The sequence below is a fragment of the Oryctolagus cuniculus genome, chromosome 8, assembly GCF_051225735.1.
Source record: "Oryctolagus cuniculus isolate XC-2025 breed Fujian yellow rabbit chromosome 8, ASM5122573v1, whole genome shotgun sequence".
NCBI classification, from domain to species: domain Eukaryota; kingdom Metazoa; phylum Chordata; class Mammalia; order Lagomorpha; family Leporidae; genus Oryctolagus; species Oryctolagus cuniculus.
In genome coordinates, this window is record NC_142874.1 from 106,477,770 (window position 1) to 106,498,939 (window position 21,170).

Here is a 21,170-nt window from a genome sequence, read left to right on the forward strand (position 1 = left end):
ATAATAAAAATCAGATCTACAACAAATGCAAAAGCTAATGTCTCTTTTAGTTAACACATGAGATACAATTACATTCCACCAAAGACTACTTTCATAGCTACTGTTTAACTTCCTAGCGATTATATCATCATTTCAATTTTGTCTTAGCCTTTTAGACTTAGAGAACCTTTTTATAAAGTTCTCACTCTTAAACATATCCATCTTATAATTTACAACAGAGCTTATTTATTCACAAAACTGACTTCTGTTTAAGAGTAATGGAGATGCTAAATTTCCACACCCTCTAACAGCAATGTTACAATCCATGAAAACATAAATTGAGTTTCTGACATTAAAAAAAATTATATGTGTTGGAATTTAAATGGTAAAAACAAGAGGAGTTGCATGGACTTTGCTGGTCTGTTGTTGTTGGTCTCAAAATAAATGTGTCCAAACATGGAAATTAATTCTGATCTCCCATATGTAAACTTCCATATGTTTAGAGGTATTTTCTACCATGCTGTTAAAGAAAATACTTATCTATATGTGCATTGCTTTGTAACTTTGGACTTCATTTTGACTGGTTTCCTGTGATGTATTTTGTATAAACTGAAGAAGCAGGCTTCCCAAACTAGTACAGATGTCAGCTCAATAAAAAGCTTTATCTCCAACTCTAGTGAATCCTTGGTACCAAGGATGAATAACTCAACAATGCTGGTGAAAAGCCACACCCAGCCTTTATAAATACTACCCTTCTAAAATAGTTTCTCAGCTTTGGGACCACTGACTTTGGGGGCCAGACAATTCTCTGCTGAATTGGTGGAACTGGACAATTTTTTGCGGCATGTCTGGTCTTTACTCTCAAGATGCCAGTAGTATATCCCTCCCCTACTGCAACAACCAGAAATACCACAAGATACTGCCAAATGTCCCTGGGGGGCGGGGAGACAAATGACCCTGGTTAAGAACTACTATCGTAGAAGACCAACATCAGCAAAATCCGGAATACTTTCCCCCAGGCAAAGGTTAATTACTTAATAAAACACAAACTGAGTCATCTCCTTCCAGCTGCTTGAATGATACAAATGACCTCCTAATCTCAAACTATAACTGAAGAGCTCTGAAGCAACCTCTTGACCCCTAGCTCAGGAAACATTCTTTCAGGATGTCAACTTGACTGGGTTAAGGAATACTCATGGGCCTGCAGTGAGGGTATTTCCAGAAGAGACTTGAGTCACTGGAAGGAAGATCCACCCAATCAGCTAAGGACTGAGCTAGAACAAAAAGGCAGAAGAAAGGTAAATTTGCTCTATCTCTGGAGTTGGAGACACACTTCTTCTGGCCTTGCACGTCAGATCTCCAGGTTCCTCAGCATTTGAACTCTGGGACTTAGGCCAATGGCCTCCCCAGAATTCCAGGCCTATAGCCTCGGACTGTGAGTTGCACTGACAGCTTCCCTAGATCTAAGGCTTTGGAATTTGGACTAAGTCACACCACTAATTTCCCTGATTCAGCAGCTTACAGATGGCACTCATGGGGCCTCTCAGCCTCCACAATCATGTGAACCAGTTTCCATAGCAAATCATCCATCCGCTCCCTATCTCTAACCTTCATTCACCCATCCATCGTTCTCCCATCCTTCCTTCTATCTACCTGTCTTACCTACTCTTTCTGTGAAGAACCCTGTGTAACACAGGAGTTGAGGGACAGAAATGGGATTCACACACAGAACTGAAGACTAACTCATCTTGAAATCTCAACAGCCTGGTCACAGGTAGAAAAGGACTAAGAGATCATTAGGGTTTGAGATCACCAAAGATCCAAATGTGTGACAACATCCTTGTGCTCTGTCATGTTCCTGGGTTGCATGCTTGCAGAAGTGATAAGGCCAAGTGAAGAGACATTCTATTTACAACTTGGCAGGTGAGTTTTTAATTTAATTTAATTGTGAGCTGGAATGGATTCCAAGGAGCCTCTGAAGCCTTCTTGGAACTTCTCCCTAAGCTCATTTCATTTGAAAAACTATGCGAGCCAAACCGAAGAATCAAGGAGATTTATTTAAAGAATTAAGAATTTAAGAACAAATATTGCACAAAAATGGGTAATGTTTTAGAATACCTTGAAAAATCTTTTCATTACACCAGTTCTTCCTAAGATGCATATAGGCTCACTGGTAACCTGCTCCATTGCCAACCACACATGAATCAGCATTGCCCTTCCTGATGTCCTCTCATTCATCATTATTAGGCATTCCAATTGTTACAAAAAGCTTCACTGAATTAAGGCCAACCACCATCAAGAAGAACACAAGTCTTTCACAGTCGTTGCTGAGTAAGTATCTGCATCACATTTGAGTTTTTAAAGACGCTAAATCACTTACTTTTTTTCCAGAAAACTTCCATTCCAACAGGCTGCAGAAGACAATATCTGAACAACACCACTGATCAAAGAAGAAGAAAAAGAGGGAGGGAAGCCTTTAATAATTACAAATAATATTTAAATATCAGCAATAAATCAATCCGTTCACCCTATCAGAACAGGTTTCATTTATAGCAGCTATTTCTTACGCAGATGAAGCCTTGGAAAATGTACACTAGCTTTAGAGAAATAGTGTATCACACCTTAAAATGGACAAGCACTTAAACTTTCTGTATGTTTTTTAAGAGTATCAAAGCTCCTCAAAGGAAGACACCTGCCCCCGATAACCATCAGGAACAGTCTTTTACCACCAACCATCTCACACATCCCCCTGCCACACCTCCAAGCATAAGCACAAAATAAAACTAGAAAAAAAAAGGGCAGGGGGGGCTTCTGAGCTGATTTTCCAAACACAGAAATTATCCTTGCAAATGAACAACTGACCAACTACTTCCATTTTGTTGCTCATCTTTGAAGAAAACTAAAAATTAGTGAAATAGGTGCTTATTCCTTTCACCTAAGGTTACACGGGCTCTGGGAAAATAGCTAGTTTTTGAGGACCCAGAGTGAAACTGCATGTCTGCAGCATGATTTAGTGTAATGCAAAGGGAAGAAATGAAACAAATACACAACTGGGAAAGAAATTAAAGGAACTTCTGTTAATCATAGAATTGGGGTTGGGGGCCGGCACCACGGCTCACTAGGCTAATCCTCTGCCTTGCGGCGACGGCACATGGAGTTCTAGTCCCGGTCTGGGCGCCGGATTCTGTCCCGGTTGCCCCTCTTCCAGGCCAGCTCTCTGCTGTGGCCAGGGAGTGCAGTGGAGGATGGCCCAAGTGCTTGGGCCCTGCACCCCATGGGAGACCAGGATAAGTACCTGGCTCCTGCCATCAGATCAGCGCAGCGCGCTGGCCGCGGCAGCCATTGGAGGGTGAACCAACGACAAAGGAAGACCTTTCTCTCTGTCTCTCTCTCTCACTGTCCACTCTGCCTGTCAAAAAAAAAAAAAAAAAAAAAAAAGAATTGGGGTTGGGTAAAACATACAGAGATCACTCCTCTCTCCTCACTTCGTAAATGAGAAAACAGAGAACTGACAGGAAAGCACCATGTCTACAATGCCCAGCTGATGACCAGTCTGGGCCTCTGCCCCTTTCCCCTAACTGTCCTTCTGGCCTGAACTCAGCAGAGCCACGCTGAGGTTCAAGGGATTTGTAGCCATGGAGCTGCTCTAGGACATTCTCAATGTTCCCTCACCCAGAAAGTTAACCCCTGGAGAGTCCCAAATTTTAGAGTCCTGGGCGTTTGCTCTGTTACTGCACATGTCATAAAGCAAGTCCTGTCATGCCTATTTCAGGGAATGACCACCAGTGAGCAGAGTTTGATTTACTCATTCAACTCTGCAGATAAAACAGAAATGCTAAGGGAAGCCAATGAAAATGCTTAAATACAGAGAGAAAAATTTCACCTTAGGTATAAGTTGGGTAAAAGTCCTCATTACTTTTTATTTTCCCTACATGACTTTGAATCATTTTGAATGAAAAGTACTAGAGATTTTTCCACTCAACCATTTTGAATGGGAAAATGCCAGAGACTAATCAGATAAGGCAAGGAAACAGCAGTTTTGGATTCCCGGTGCTTTGAGACATGCATGTGAAGAAACACATGGGCTTACAAGACAGCAGCGAGTTCTCTTAGCAGAAAGGTCTTATCAGATCTTTATCTGTCAGGATTTTTAAGACCTTACACTGTACTTGATCTTCCTTGAAAGGCTGAGAAGCAAATTACAACCTTATACTGAGCAAGGCAGGTGGACAAACACTCTGAAAACTGAGGAGCCACCCATTCTGTTATTTGGAGTTCAGGAGAACATACCCTGAACATAACTGTGGGGGAAAAAATTTCTTTAAATGTAAAACTCCACTTACATTCATAATCTCAGTGTGCAAGTAGGGGAAAGTCACTAAGCTAGAAAGTTCCAATACACCTTGGAAAAAAAGAAAATGAAGACCAGCAACCACATACTTGATTGTATTCGCGTTGTTGTGTTCTGACAGTTTTTGTCTCCACACTGCTAAGGTTTCATCATTTATTAAACTGGTATAATGTGCTTGGTTCACAGTCCTGAAGTCAACAGCAGGAGAAGAATTCTGGAGAATTAAGCATAATGGTAAAAAAGAGAAATTATGTGGCTGGGATCTTTCTCCTCTTTGTCCCCTGATGCTCTCTGTGTTTCCTTCATGAACCCAACGCTAGTATGTGCTCCCAGATCCCCTCCCACCCTTCACAATAGCTTTTGGCTACTGATTCACCCTTCCATATCCAATGGCAGGTGGTGGTGCAGTATAATGGCCCAGCACTCTTGCCTCAACTCAAGGCTGATTCAAGGCCATTGCAACTTCAGAGCTCCCCAGGGCTGAAGTTCAACTTCTCCCTCCCTCTGCCCAATACCACTTCCATCTTCCCCAAGTAGATATTCATCTAGAAAACACTCCCCAAAACCTGACTCTCAAAGTCTGCTATCAAGGAAAACCAACCCAGTTCAATTTTTCTGCACTTTTTCCCTTTGCTTTGAATTACCACAGTACCAGTTTTCTAAGGCGTTAGTCATTTGTCATAATTGTTCACCAGACTCCAAACAAAATGTATTATTAAAATGTCAGAGCTCAATTATAATCTATACTACAAATAATCTATGCAACCATAATGCTTATTAATTTCTTGCTCCAAGTATATTGCTATACATTTATAAGAAATTGGTCAAAAGGATGCGATTAATGGCCTTGACAGTTCCAAATTCTGCCCCAAATTATACATCCTTCATTCTCTAAATTTTATATATATACACGCATGTGTGTATGTTTTTGTGTGTATATATACATATATGTATATATATACACATAGAGAGACAGACACACAAAAAAGTACATGCATGTACTTTCATTTGTTGAAGTTGCTTATTTTCCCCAAACCTTGATCTTGATCTGAAATTAAGAAAAAGATGATAGTGTTTTGTATCTCCTAAACTTGTTATTAATAAAAGAAACAACATACTATCAAAGCATTTACCTATCAATTCTTAAGATGGTATTTTTTTCTCCTTTGTCCCTACACATAAACACAAAACTTTCCAAGTAAATTTTCTTCACACAGTCATGAGTTAAGAGATCACTATGGGTGAAAGGAGGACACCATGTAATAAATCAGAGATGCTTGAGCAAATTTTTGATCAACTGGTTTTTGATAACTATTCTACTGAAAGAACTAAAGTCATCTTTAATTAATTACATAGAGGGACTTTATAAGTCAAAGTAGTCACTTGAGCATCCACCAAGGTTGTCTCTTTTCATCCTGCTTTTTAAAATTTGTTTTGTGTTTACTTGAAGCTTTCTTTTCTTAAAAATGTATTTATTCAAGAGATAGAGAGGGAGCATGTGTGAGAGCAAGCACGCGCCCATCAACTGGTTCATTCCTCAAATGCCCACAGCGGCTGGGGGTGTGGGGCTGGGTCAAAGCCAGTAGCTAAGAACTCAGAATGGCAGGGACCCAATAATTTGAGTCACTGGCACTGCCTCCCAGAATGCTCATTAGCAGGAAGCTGGAATCCAGAGTGGCATAAGGGCTCAAACCCATGTACTCCAGTAAGTGGCTTAACCACTAAGCCAAGTGCCTGCTTTCCACTCCGGTTTTAAAACCACTGTTGTGTAAATTTTAGTTTTTTCTCCCAAAGAGGTAGCTACATAACAAAAAAAACTTCTAACACAAACTTACTATAAAATTTAGCGTTGGAACAATTTTCTCATTCTTCATTACATGTCTAATGATCACACATGCCTTAAGTGAAATACAACCTCAGAGTCACTTACAGAACCAAGGAAAAACAGCATTTCTCTATGCCTTCTGATTACATACAGGTCAGAAAAATACAAAGTAAAAAAAAATGCCATAGGCCAGAGTTTCTCAACTCTGACTAGACTTTGGATCACCAGAGGAACTTTAAAAAAATCCTGATGACAGGGCAGTGCCATGGCACAGGAGGTTAAGCCACAGCCTGCAGTACCAGAATCCCAAATGGTTACTGGTTCGAGTTCCAACTGCCCCACTTCTGATCCAGCTCCCTGCTAATGCAGTAGAGATGGCCCAAGTTCCTGGGCCCTGTCACCATGTTGGAGACACAGAAGAAAGTCCTGGCTCCTGGTTTTGGCCTGGCCTAGCCCCAGCTGTTATAGCCATTTGGGTAGTGAACCAGGAGTAGAAGATACCTCTCCCCACCCCCATAACTCTTTCAAATAAATAATCTTAAAAAAAAAATCCTGATGGCCAATGGCCAAGTCATGCTCCAGACCAGTTAAATCAGAATCTCTAGAGGCACCAGTATGTTTTTTTAAAAGACGTATTTATTTTGAAAGGTGGAGTTACAGAGAGGTAGAGGCAGAGAGAGAGAGAGAGAGAGAGAGGTCTTCCATCTGTTGGTTCACTCCCCAGATGGCTGCACTGGCTGGAGCTGCACCCATCCGAAGCTAGAAGCCAGGAGCCTCCTCTGGGTCTCCCATGCAGGATACACCAGTATTTTTTTTTTCTTTTTTGACAGGCAGAGTTAGACAGTGAGAGAGAGAGAGAGACAGAGAGAAAGGTCTTCCTTCTGTTGGTTCACCCCCCAAATGGCCTCTACGGCTGGCGCGCTGCATCAATCCGAAGCCAGGAGCCAGGTGCTTCCTCCTGGTCTCCCATGCAGGTGCAGGGCCCAAGCACTTGGGCCATCCTCCACTGCCTTACCAGTATTTTTAAAAGCTCCCAGAACAGTCAATCAGCAGCCAAGGTTGAGAATCACTATTCCAAGAAAAGCCAGGATATATCACCTAGTAGACTCAGACAGACAAGTGGACACAGACACACATACAGACACTTATACTCTGAAGAATCCTAATCATTTTGACTCTTCAGTTCTCTCCAGGGAACAAGAGGTAAGATGAGAGTCTTTGCTTACGCTCATTAAACTGCCAAGACCTGGAATCAAATGTAGTATAGGTGTACCTGAATCTAAAGCTTCCTTCTGCTATCTCAAGGCCTCTGGTTAATGAGTGAGTCATCAATTGAAAAAAACAGAGCCTGCTTTTCTTGGCTCTTCCAAGTGACATGATAACAGGGTAAGTGCATGATTTCATCAGTCCCTAGACCTCAACAAACATCTGTGGATGACAGTTTAAGTGACAGTGCATTGGTTTCAGTTTTTAAGAGGAAGAATGACACCTTCCAAAGTCACCTTCCATTTTTGCTTTCCTGTTCCTCTGGCATCTTACATTTTCAGCACACACCTCTTACCAGCTGTTGAAACTTAGACCAGCCCTGTCTTTCCAGCATAGGCGAAGCTACTCACCCCTTCTCCACATGCTGTTTTCAGGCCCAACCGTGTTAATTACAATAAATTTTAAATGCAACTCTGTATGGCAGACACCATAGTTATGAAAGGAATGAAACTATGTTTCATGAAGAATTTCACAGGAAAATTAAACTCGGATAACATTATTCAAGTCCATTTCTTAGGGAACAAATACTCAGCACGCTACTTTGTGCACACACAAGGTTATCATCCTGCAGAGCTTTTCCTATTTTGCTTTACTGGCATCTTGAAGAAACGAAAAACAAGCTCAGCTTTCCTCAGGATCTCTCTGGGAAGCTCTGCAGCTGGGCCTAAAATAGGTCCAGAGCTGCGATTCCAAGTCAGCTCAGAAGACAGCACTCCACAGCCTTCTTCAGGCCCTGACCTGCCAAACAACGCATTGTGGGTTTCATCTGTCCAAGGAGGAGCGGCAGGTTCCTCCGTACCTTCCCACCAGAAACCAGAGCATTATACTGCCTGCGGCACCCCGTGTGTTTACAGATGGCCGCACAGCAGACTAAGGGGAGTACTGCCAGGACTGAAAAGGGCCCAGTGATTCCACAGCTGCTCATTTTCTCCCCTGCATCACTAGCAGCCCCTTCACTGCTCCACTAGGGGGAAACGAAGGAGCAAGCCTGTCGCAGATAGCTGGGCCTGAGAAATGCTTAGCAGGGAAGGAAAGAGCGGGGGAAGCCAGAACAGCTAACACGTGGAGGAGGGCTGAAAACAAATCTCAGGGGCTCTTTTCTGGTGGAGCTTGCAGGCTGGCCAAAGAGCAGAGCACATTAATGCATGGTCTCTGCTACCTGCACTCTACTTGAAGCCTGGCAGGTTCTTCTTCCTGGCTTACAACCATCGTGTGCAATGCCGGAGACCAGAGGAGTGAAATTTTGGTGTGAGGTCTAAGCAGACTACAAACAACAACAAAATCTGAATAGTGTGATTTCTTTTCTATGTATTATATTATTTTCACTCCATTCTGAAAGGCAGACAGAGACAGATCTTCCATCCATTGGTTCACTCCCCAAATGCTGCAAGAGTCAGGGCCAGTCCAGGCTGAGGTCAGAAGCCTAGAATTCAACCCAGGTGGGTGACAGGTTCTTGAGCAATTGAGTAACCAAGTACTTGAGCTGCCATCTGCTGTCCTCCAGGGAACACATTAGCAGGAAGCTGGAGGAAAAACTGCACAGCCAGGTCTCAAACCACACATTCTGATAGGGAATGTAGGTGTCTCTTGCCGTGGCCTAACCACTGAACCAACATGGCCACCCAGACATGTATTATATACTCAATAACAACTAACAAAAACAAACAAACAAACAAAGTTCTCAAACACCTAGCATTTGTTGCTACTTAGTAGGGAAGGAAAAAAATGGAAAGTCAAATAATACCAAAGAAAACACATACTCTCTAGACTTCCTTAAATTTATTTTGGAACACAATGGATATAAGTAAATAATTTTGAGTTACAAATTAGAAGTCTATGATTACAATACTGGGAAAAATACTGGCATATCAAGGGAGCGAAATGAAGTTATGTCCCTCAAGGTTTACTCATCCAATAAGGTGAAACTATTGGAAACAAAGGGTAACATGGCTTGTGTGCAAATATTTTCTTAAATAAATACAGGGTCATCGCTATTCCAACCCAAGGTAATAGTCCAAAAATGTTTTACCTCGTATTTGGAGCAAAGCACGAAAGTCTGGTCTCCTCCAGAGAAGATCTGCTTAACAATATGATATTTACAGCGATCTGTCAAAAGAAGAAAATTCCAACAACAGATTTTTCAACAATCAAAATTTCTCCTTGATCTCCTTTCTAACACTGCGAACTATGCTTCTGAGTTGCTTCCTATGCATTTTAATTATGGCACAGAAGTAAGAAATCTTCTTTCTTGGCTCTCTGCCCAGGATTGTTTCTACTTCAATTAAAAATAAAACACATAAAATAGTGTCCTCCACTCTGCCAGCTAATCCTGCCCTCCTTTCTATTTTTTATCCCCACTATCAATGCCACTGACCTGAAATCCAAAATGCTCTCTGCTATAACAGGTAACATGTGCCTGACAAACAGTTGCCATGAGTGTGGTGGTCCCTGGCCCCTTCAGGATGAAGCCTGCTATGTAAGGACCTCCATTTCCTGCTCCCTGCTTTGCCCCTCTCAACACACCATGTTCATGTTGCCACTCTAATGCCACCAAACTGCTGTCGCTTCTGACGCCTCACACTGTTGACTGTCCCCACCTGTGATGCACACTGTATTCTCCAAGCACAGAATCCAACGGTGCTCCCTCACCACTGCCCCCTCCCCTCAAGCCCTCTCACCCTGGCTAATTCCAAATCACCCCAGAAGACAGTTTGGACTTCCTTTGACAGGAGCACTCCTTCACGCCTTCCTCTTGGCTCTTATGTTACCATAAAGGCTTTGAAATCCACAGTACGAACACACCAACACAACATGTACCTCCTTGGTTATGAAATCATTTTGGCAAATAACCAAGAACAAATTTATAACAACGTAAGTCAGGTTGTAATTCAACTTCAAAAATGTGTGCTTTCAAATGGACCTACAAAACACTGCTATTTAAGAAATATCTCAAGCATTTCAAGTGTAAGTATAGTGCCTTGGAGAAAAGAGATTCACAAAGGACAGAGAAGACATCATTTTTAGGAAGACCATCCAAACAAAATGCCATTTTATATTTTAAGTTCTACTACATTTTCAGATATTTATTAATAAATCCATTCTATAAATATTTACTGAGTGACAAGTTTATGCCAAGTTCTGTGTTATATGTTAGGTTGAGGAAAAGGTTCAATTCTTGGCCTTAAGCTTCTTATAATCTAATTCAGAACTTATAACTATTGTTAAACAAAAAAGGAAAACAACCTGATCAAGCCATATATAGATCATTTTATAGATTTTTAAATCAAAATATACTATTATTTATTTTTAATGACTCTCCAGTTGATTTCAGCCCCTGGATATACCATTTCATGATGAAGTTGTCACTCAATATGAATGACTGCCTTAATCTGCTATCCAATGAATTAGACAGTCTGCTATTTAACAATTTATAGAAGAGGAAAAAAAAGTGGCACAAAAAGAAATGTTATGAGCAAAAGACCAATAGTGAAGTGGAAGTAACACAGTACAAGCACGAAGAGCACAGGCTTTAGAGTGGGGGCAGAAGTGGGTTCAAATTCCGCCGTCAAAACCTATGTGATGTTTGGCAAGTTATTTAACTTAGTTCCCTCATCTCTAACGTGGGGATAACAACCACTAGTTCTTAAGTTGTTCTGAGTGCTTAGCATAGTACTTTAATTCAGTAAATGTTAACTATAATTATTAACAATAAATTAAAACCAATAAATCGCCACCTTGGGTACACAATGTCATTCTCAGCTTTGTTTATTCTCCAGGATCTCAGCTCTAAAGCTTCATGTATAATAAGTCCTCAAGTATCTGCTGCTGATTAATGTTCACAGAAAATCTTTTATTAATTCCCTCCAAAAGATCTCAAGGCAAATAACAGGTCCCCGTTCTATAAACAACTGTTTTCATCATTTAAGACATCCTTAAATTCCAGTGAGAAGTCACTCTTACCAGCTCGGGCTGAAAGCTGGCCACTGTGGGCAGCCCAGTAACCCTTCACGGGAGATGGGCATTTAACGTTGCAAGTGTGTCCAGTTCCCAGTTGGCCTCTAGCTCCACAACCAAATGCATAGATGAGTCCAGAAGAAGGCACAAAGGCTAGGGTGTGCTGCCTGTGGGAAAATAAGTTAACTCACAGCATAGGCTCTACTGACATGGACTGAGCACCACAATTCCTGGGGGTGGGCCTGAAGGGCCTCCCCCATGTTAACAGCTGACTCTTTTTGCAGTGGCTATCTCTCCATAACACCATCCTTGTCTGACACTCAAGCACACGGGGAAGACGGCAACTCATGGAAAAAGCTAAATGACACGCTGCACTTGGCCTTTAGGATGACAGGGAACAAGCAAGGTAGACGTAAGCAAAACTTTCAAGGTCTTGAGACTCTCTTTTTATTCATCTCTTGTCCACATCTTGCTTCTCCCTTTCCCTAAAGATGACAGTGTCTCCATGCTACTCTGCCCATCTAACACCCTTCCTTACTACACTCTACTAAAATCTGATTCTGTCTAGATTTCACTTGTAGGTGTGCGTGCACCTAAGGTTTTTTACCATGACAGTAGGTAGGTCCCTTCCCTATGAAGACAAGATCCATTTCTGGGGCTTAGCAGATGTCAAGAGGCTCTGAGGAGCACTCACCTGCCACAAGCAATCTGAGTTACTTCACTGCCCATCAGCTCTAGAACTCGTCTCGGATTAACCTCGTCATTCATGGAGTCATGTCCAAGTTGCCCACAGGAACCAGCGCCAAAGGTAAACACACCTCCGCTCTAACAAGAAACAATACCTTAGGACTTCATTGCATCTCACTTTGAGGACACAACTCTAAAGCCTGCGTAACAAAATTCCCATCACAACACTTCACACTTGGCCAAAATCATTTCTTTAGAATGTTCATTAGATAGAAAAATAAAAAGGAAATTGAAGACCACATCTTTAAGGAACACAGACAAGTAACTGCTCAAGGGTATGTGTGCCATCTGTGAATTTTAAAAGCACAGCGATGTGTTAGGAAGCAAAACAAAAACTGGAGAAACCAGGAGCTGGAGGAAATGAGATGACTTTGCATGATCATTCACACAGAAGAAAGTTAAGTGCTGCACAAGCTTCCTGTCGAGTAAGACTTCTTTACAGTTGTATTTAAATGCTAGGGCATTTTACTGAAGTAGATCTATAAGGGCATTTGCTCAGTATGAAAATACTTTTTCATTCTCTCTAGAATGCAACTGTATTTAGAAGGAAAAAAAAAAAAAACCCAGGTGGATAATCTTAAAACACAAACTGCTATTTCTTTTTCATGTATTTAAATGGCTTGTTTCAAAGGAACAAAAGATGCTCTTTTATATATACACACACACTACATTTTAAAGTTATTTACATTGAACTGTTTTCAAATGTTACTAAGAGAAGTCATAAGATTACCAAAAAGAAAAACACAGACATAAAAAAAAGCAGTCTCTTTCTTATTACCTAACAAAAATTAAAGGGGGCATTCAAGTTCAAAAACACAGCACCATAATTAAGCACCATCACTACTCTAAAATAAGCAATGATAATCGCCCAGCACCAGAACAAGTACCCTGTGCCCTCACCTTCGTGAGGACTGCTGTGTGTTCTTCTCCACAACTAATATAGACCACTTTTTGTGTTCGTAAGAGTTTCACATGGCATGGAGACTCTCGATCTAGAACAAGGTAAATATGAAAATGTTACTACCATTGGCTTTTGAGATGAAATACATACAATCATCTCAGCATGAAATGTGGGTCCCCCTGGATTCCTGAAATGCAATCAGCTTTCTGCTTGCATCTCCACTGGGATGTAGAACAGACACCTCCATTTCAGTGTATTCAAAATCTAACTCATGGCTTCCCCACACTCCCCAACTCTGCCCACACCCAGCAGATCCTGTCCTGCATGCACACATACCATTGTCCCCATTTCATGACCAGTACCTTATCCTTCTGGTTTTCATTTATTTCAGACCACACATTCAATAATGAGCAAAATCACCTGGCCTCACCTTCAAAAAGCACTCCAAGTCCAACTTCACTCCTACTACCTCCCACACTGGTCTACCCACAGTGGCCCAGTATAGACAAAATCAAATTGGCTTACTGTACTCTTCAAAACCCTCAGGGTCTTCTTACCCACACTGAGGGAAGCATCCAGAATGATAGCCCCGCCCTGCAGGTGCCACTCTGCTGCTCCTCCTACTCTCCCCATACAGAGGCTGTACACAGCCTGTTCCCTTTGAGCGGAACATTCTCCACCCAGATAGCTGCTTTGTTGTTTGCTACCTGACCTCCTACAGGGCTCTGCTCTAACATTTTATCCTAGGAGAGGCCCTTAGGTAAAATGAAAAGCTTACTCTCAAACTCTGACATGCTATTTACTAGTTTGCTGTTGGCTTCCACTCACTGGAACAGTGTCCAGTAAGGCAAGGATGCTCTATTTTGTTCACTGCTGCTCACGTAGTACGTAGCATGGACCCAGCACACAGATCAAGATGCACAAGAATGTGCTTTTGAACTAAAGAGTACACATGAAGGGTTTACCTACCTTTTTCATCACTGAGCCCTAGCTGCCCTGCATTATTCATTCCCCAGCCAAAGACGGCTCCTGAGAGAGACAGGGCAAAGCTGTGAGCCCCTCCAGCAGCCACCTGAGCCAGCGGGATCCCTTCCAGTGACCTCACCCTCTGTGGGCTGGTCTGTGAGGGGAACTCCTTTCCTAAGCCCAGCTGCCCATGGCTGTTCTTTCCCCACGTGAAGAACTGGCCATCTGAAATGACAAGAGGATAACTGATGTTACCCAAATGACACAAGTTCAATCCATCAAAATAAGCCAGTTATTAGGGTTACTGGTTAGCTGCCCCCAACACACACACTCCCCACCCCAGAGCAAGGGACTAGGCACCTCATGCTATAAAATTGCCAAAACCAAACCCCCCCACTTGATGTGGCAATAGAAAGATGGTTGTGTCTTGAGTATCCTTCAAGGGATACTTACATTTATGCAAAGAAAACAATACATGTTCAAGTAAACTCAATCTTAAAATCAGCCAATCACCAATCTTAGCTCCACTAAGCAAGCTGAACTAGTTCTGACCAAACTCAAACCATGAGAGCCAGGACTTTGGGAGGTCCAGCAATGACCCCCTGGACTGCCAGATGATGGAGGACATGCAAATGCAGATTTAGTCCAACAGACCACAGTACTGGCTGGCTTGGATTTATCGAATTTCTTTTACATGTATTTGGGAGCTTGATAGTGGACTATAGCCCGAGTGTAGGCTGTAGCTAAGAAAAACCAATCTTCTATATACTGAAGGACACCTAGTTATGGTGCCGCCTCCTACTCATCTTCCCCTGCCAGAGATGAAGCAGCAACAAAGACCACCCACCTCTTCCTCAACACCCTGAAGCAAGGATGAGCTACACAAAGACTGAGAACTGTCACTGTCCAACAGCAATGCACAGGCCTGAACCAGTCAAAAGTTTTCCAAAATGCAAAGAGAACTACTTTCCTTTTTATTTAAAAAAATTATTTGAAAGACAGAGTTGCAGAGGGAGGCAGAGACAGGGAGAAAGAGAGGTCTTTGATCCGCAGGCCAACTCCCCAAATGGCTGCAACGGCCAGAGCTGAGCTGAGCTGAAGCCAGGAGCTTCCCCCTGGTCTCCAACGTGGGTGCAGGGGCCCAAGGACTTGGGCCTCTGCTGCCTTCTCAGACACACTAGCAGGGGGCTGGATCAGTAGAGCAGTCAGGACTTGAACCGGTACCACAGGCGGAGGCTTAACCTACTGTGCCAGAGCACCGACCCATGAGAACTACTTTCAAAATTAACGGTAATACATACTTAATGTTAGTTACATACCAGCTGCAAGAGCCAAGCAATGCCAGTTGCCACAGGAAACTTGTAATATGGTCTGTTGGTTCAGCTTTTGTATCAACCTAAATCAGAAAAGACTTTTCTTAAGATGAGTATTCACACACAAATGCAATTATCAGAAATATTCCCAACTAAATAAAACATCTGCAACACAGAGCATCATCTTTCCCAAAAGATTTTAAAATCAAACATATAATCTTACACAATGTAAATTCTATTAGGTCTTTCACTAGCCTTCTGCCTTATAAGTAGTTGTCAAAGACAGAAACACATCTGCACTCAGACTACCTAAAACAGTCCTGTTACTTTCCACGTGCTCATCCCCATTAAGGGACAAAGAGAAGGAGCTTTAAAAGAGAGAGCTCTAAGAATACAGCTAGCATCTAAATTATTTTCAAAACTCAGGCAATGCCATGATGCAGCAATTTCACTTGAGGGTGCACATCCACAAGGACTGAAAGCAGGGCACTTGAGCCAGCTATCCCCAGTGGTAACACTGTGCAAAACCATAGTATAATATCACAATTAGGGTACTGACACTAATGCAATCGCTCAATCCTATTCCTATTTCCCTACTTTCACTTGTACTTATTTGTATAGATTAACTTGACCACCTGTGCAGATTCCTCCACCACCATCAAAACACTGGACAGCTCCACCATCACAAGGATGCCTCCTGCTGCACTTCTATAACCTCTCATGTTCCCCACACCTAGGCCATGGCAACCATCAATTTACCATTTATTTCGGAAGTTTTACTGCTATAATAAATGGAGCCACACAATACGAGATGTTTTAGGATTGGCTTTTTCCACTCAGAACAGTTCCATGGATATTCATGTAAGTGGCTATGTCCATCAACAGACTGTAGAACCCCACTATTGTTTAAAATTGGGAACCACACTACTTCCTGGAGGACCAGTGTTTCCAGAGCTACCATGCAGCAACAGCCCTTTTTCCTGTCCAGCTTCCAAATCCCCCAGAATGCTCCCTTAATAGATCACTGGGACCCTGTCAGAACTTCTCAGTCATTATTACAAAAGAGAAGCAGGACAAAGACAAGTAACAGGGAAACTGTACCCTTGAGGTGGGGAGGAGGCCGGGCACACAGTGCAAGCACAATCTGTGTTTTACCGCCACCTCTCATTCTATCCTCCACGGAACTAACATATGGTACCATTTTTAAGTTAGGAAACTGAGGCTAAGATATGATAAACCATTTGCCCAAGGTCACTCACCTTGTAAGTTTAGAGCCAGTATTAGAAGCCAAGACTATCTGACTTCAAAGCTGTGTTACTTTCCATAATACCAAGGTATAAATTAATGAATTTATTTCAATGAAGTTATAATATAATACTATGCACAAATCAAAGCATTGGAAACCATCCACAATTTAGGCATGATTAATGAAAATTAAATTGCTACGGTAACAAAGATTCTCTCACTTTTAGAAATGAAATGTCATTAAAAACCTTAATTGAGTTTTTGGTCATCAACAAATGAAACACTCTTATCTTTAATGTCAGGAATCTTTCCCCTAATATCACATAGCACTTCACTAAAATATAGCACCTCTTCTCCCACCAACACTAATATGCTAACGCTCATCCTTTCCCACCTCCCCCAAAATTAACTTAATTTTTGGAACAAATGAATCTAAGATATCACTTGTCCTAAAGCAAGCAGTGAATCAAATCAGTATTACCTCCACGCTGCTCTTTCTCTTAGAACAGCTTTTGATTTAAGAGATAAATATCTAAGAAGGGCAGAGGGAAGAACACACTGTCCTTTAGAGGGGCGGTGGTTGGGCAGGGGAGGAGAGGCCACTTACTGAACTGAGCAATGCAAGCGCCATGCATCCTTAGCAATGGCGATGCTAACATGAATCGTGCATAACCCAACCAGGGCTCACCACTCTACTAAAATAGACATTAAACACAGTTACAGAGACTGTGACAAGTACTAGCACAAGCGGTATGTGGCACATTTGCAGCATAATGGGATAGGAATTATGTGAAGAAAATAAACTGGTAGTCTCTTGGATCATTAAAAGGCCTCAACAAACTGAGACACCACTCCCAAAAGGTCGAACTAAAAGGAACTGAATATGTTGGATGCTTTCTTAGCAATGAAGCATCTGTTAGATATTTAGCTACATAATGTAAGATTTAGAATTAAGTAAATATTTAAGAGACTCAAATCACTATATGATTTTGTGTTAAAGAATCTGTGCATATTTGGCACTCTGGTGATTTATAATGCTGATGGTAATTTGGCCTATTATTAGAGTCAGCCTTGTGATTCTATTTTAAATTGCTTAATTGAATAATTGATTAAGACTTGCAATTTTAAGATGAGGGTTAATAAGTCCAGGAAGTGAAAAGATGCCCTTTTATTTCAAACATTTATCAAGTGCCAGGCACTCAGCTAGAAACCAGGCTACTGAACGAACAAAGTGCAGTTTCTGACCAACTGACATTTTTGAACTGGAAACAGATACTTCTACAAATAATTACAATTTTGTGATAGTGCTAAAACAGTGTAACTCACAGCAGTGGCACAAATGAATAGCAAATCCATGAAAAAATGAAACAAAGAGTCTAACAAAAGAGCAGGATATAATTTTTAAGCAACTGACATGTGAAACAGATTCCTTATGTGACACTCTTACCTGGGCACTGCCACTGAGTCCTCAGTTGTCATGAGTCCTAGCTGACCATCACTCCCTGCACCCCAAGAAAACAGCTGGCCGCGGTCGCTGAGGGCCAGGCTGTGGGACTCACCACATGCCACATGCACAATGTGCTGATCTGCTAAAGCTCCAATTTGTTCTGCAAGAGATCAAACCAAAGGGAGAAAATGCTCAGTGGAGAAACAGGAACACTGCTACCCTTCCACAGAAGGGCCTTTCCAAGCAATTTTTCTTAAAAGAATCTCTACATCTGTGTATTTCCATCAATTATAAACTACTTATTTCTAAACACTTATCAACTTAGGTTCTAGTTACACTGGGTAGCACACATGCCAGGTGTTCCTTGAACCTACCAAGCCTGGTACTTCTCCATCCAGGAAAAAGCCTGAAAGTTTAATATTTGGAGATGTTTAACCAGAGAGGCCCAAATGCGAGTGGTACTGAGTAAAATTCTGCCTGTAACAACCAGGCACAACTCCTTCACCCACACACCCAGAATGCTAAACACCTCTCTCTCATCAGTTCCAGAACCCAGTCTTGTCAGTATCCAGCTACACACTGGGAAAATTGGTCCAACTTGGTACCATCCTGAAACCAGACTCCCTGCTAGAGCACATCCCAAACTGGAGGTGCGCAGGCACAGTGCGTCTCCATCCTTCAGTCTGCTGCCATCTCACCATGCTTTCTCACATGGATGACTGCTATACCATGACCCTGGCCGCTCAGACTCTGGGTTCAACAGTAAGGCTGAGACCCCAACTTCAAACCCAGGTGGCACTCTAGCCTTCATGGAAGTTAGAATTGCACATAGGGAAATCCAACCCATGACCATCATCCCCACGTGCCCACAACCACCCAACAATAGTCCTGTCCTTTCAGAGAACCCACTGCACAGGTAGCCAGACTGCCAGCACCAGCATACACCCAAACCCAGCCTGATAAGCTGGACAGTGGATCCAATCCCCCAGGCTGGCTCATAACACCCTTGTATGTGAGCCCAGGCTGACAGCTGGTCCACAGGAAAGCCCAACACTGAGCTACCCACCTGTAGCACCCATAGGTGCCTGTGCCCAGCCCAATAGCCAACAAGGAGGTAACCCCATCCCCAGAAAAACTACACCATAACACTGCAATCACAAATACCTGTAGCCTAGGCAACTGATGCAACAGATGTTAACAAAGATTACAGCTGAAGGAATTGCACAGCTTTGTGTCCACCCAGAATTAAACTTAGCACAGCACACCTGCCACCCTAGCATCCCTACACATGAAAAGCCTCTGCCTACCAAAGAAAAACCCAAAACCCTCAATAAAACTGAAAAAGTGACTGTTGCTCAAGATGTCCAGATATCAATGTAGGGGCATACAGAATATGAAAAGGCAAGATACCCCCAAGGGAAAAAAATAATTTTGTAATAACAGACCTTAAAGTAAAGGAAGTTTAGAAAATGTCCGAAAAGGAATTCAAAATAACAATCTTAAGAAATCTCAGTAACATACAACAGAGTAAAGAAAAACACCACAATGAGATCAGGAAAGCAATTCATGATCTGAACAAGAAATGCAGAAATAACAGAAATCTTGCAAATGATAAATTCAGTGAATGAAAAAGAAACTAAAAATAAAATGGGGAGACATAGCAAAAGACTGGCTCAAGCAAAGAGAATTTCAAAATATCTTTTGGATTAACCCAGTCAGGACAGGGTGGGGAGGGAAAATGAAGATTACAAAACCTATGTGATGGCTGGCGCTGCGGCTCACTAGGCTAATCCTCCGCCTTGCGGCGACGGCACACCGGGTTCTAGCCCCGGACGGGGCACCGGATTCTGTCCCGGTTGCCCCTCTTCCAGGCCAGCTCTTTGCTATGGCCAGGGAGTGCAGTGGAGGATGGCCCAAGTCCTTGGGCCCTGCACCCGCATGGGAGACCAGGATAAGTACCTGGCTCCTGCCATCGGATCAGCGCGATGCGCAGGCCGCAGCATGCCGGCTGCGGCGGCCATTGGAGGGTGAACCAACGGCAAAAAGGAAGACCTTTCTCTCTGTCTCTCTCTCTCACTGTCCACTCTGCCTGTCCAAAAAAAAAAAAAAAAAAAAAAAACAAAACCCTATGTGATACCATTAATAGAACAAATAAAAGGACTATGGTATTCTGGAGGGAGAAAAAAATGAAGGTAAAGAAGGCTGATTTGTTGAAATAATAACTAAAAATTTTCAAGTCTTAAGAGATACATTGGGGCCAGCACTGTGGTGTAGCAGGTAAAGCCACTTCCTGCTGTGTCAGCATCCCATATGGGAGCTGGTCCAAGTTTCAGCTGCTTTACTTCTGATCCAGCTCTCTGCTATGGTCTGGGAAAGCAGTATAAGATGGTCCAAGTCCTTTGGCCCCTGAACCTACATGGGAGACCCAGAAGAAACTCATGGCTCCTAGCTTTGGATCAGCCCAGCTTTGTCTGTTGCAGCTATTTGGGGAGTGAACCAGCAGATGGAAGACCTCTCTCTCTTTCTCTCTTTCTCGCTCTGGCTCTCTGTAACTCTGCCTTTCAAATGAATAAATCTAAAAAGAAAAGAGAGAGAGAGAGAGATACATGAATGTCCAGACTCATGAAGATCAAAGAATCCCAATTAGACTCAATCCAAAGAAATCTTCTCCAAGGCACAATATAATCAACATGCCAAAATTCAAGACAATCAGAATTCTGCAAGCAACAAGAGAAAGGCATATCTAATTCAAGAGAAAAAAAAATCGCATATAAAGGAATTCCCAGTAGATTAACAGATTTCTCAGCAGAAACCTTTCTGGTCAGGAGAGAATGAGAAAATATGTTCAAAGTACTGACAGACAAAATTGCCATCCAAGAATGTCATACCCAGCAAAGCTATCCTGTGGAAAAGGAGAAATATATTCTTTTTCAGATAAGAACTAAGGTAATTCATCATCACTATGCCATAAAGATAGAAACAATATAGCAAAACCTATGGTACATAGCAAAAGAGTACTAAGAGCAAACTTTATAGCAATCAATACCTGCATCAAAAAATAGAAACGTTTCAATTAATTAATCTAACAAGGCAACTCAGGGAGCTAGAAAACAACAATTCAAAATTAGCAGAAGGAAGGAAAAATCATAAAACATATATGAAATTAAGATAAAAAA

At 42.1% G+C, this 21,170-nt stretch overlaps 1 protein-coding gene across 7 annotated transcripts in view; it reads right to left on the reverse strand.

Moving 5' to 3' along the window:
- HERC3 (HECT and RLD domain containing E3 ubiquitin protein ligase 3) overlaps positions 1 to 21,170 on the reverse strand; it is a 143,420-nt gene that overhangs the window by 50,127 nt on the left and 72,123 nt on the right. For all 7 annotated transcript variants that reach the window (XM_008267611.5, XM_008267612.5, XM_089303086.1 and 4 more), the window contains 9 exons: positions 17,995 to 18,154; positions 15,309 to 15,385; positions 13,993 to 14,214; positions 13,023 to 13,114; positions 12,070 to 12,200; positions 11,382 to 11,542; positions 9,451 to 9,527; positions 4,420 to 4,544; positions 2,360 to 2,419 (listed from right to left, as the gene is read on the reverse strand). In XM_008267611.5, coding sequence (XP_008265833.1) covers positions 2,360 to 2,419; positions 4,420 to 4,544; positions 9,451 to 9,527; positions 11,382 to 11,542; positions 12,070 to 12,200; positions 13,023 to 13,114; positions 13,993 to 14,214; positions 15,309 to 15,385; positions 17,995 to 18,154 — 1,105 coding nt within the window. The remainder of the gene's footprint in view (positions 1 to 2,359; positions 2,420 to 4,419; positions 4,545 to 9,450; positions 9,528 to 11,381; positions 11,543 to 12,069; positions 12,201 to 13,022; positions 13,115 to 13,992; positions 14,215 to 15,308; positions 15,386 to 17,994; positions 18,155 to 21,170) is intronic.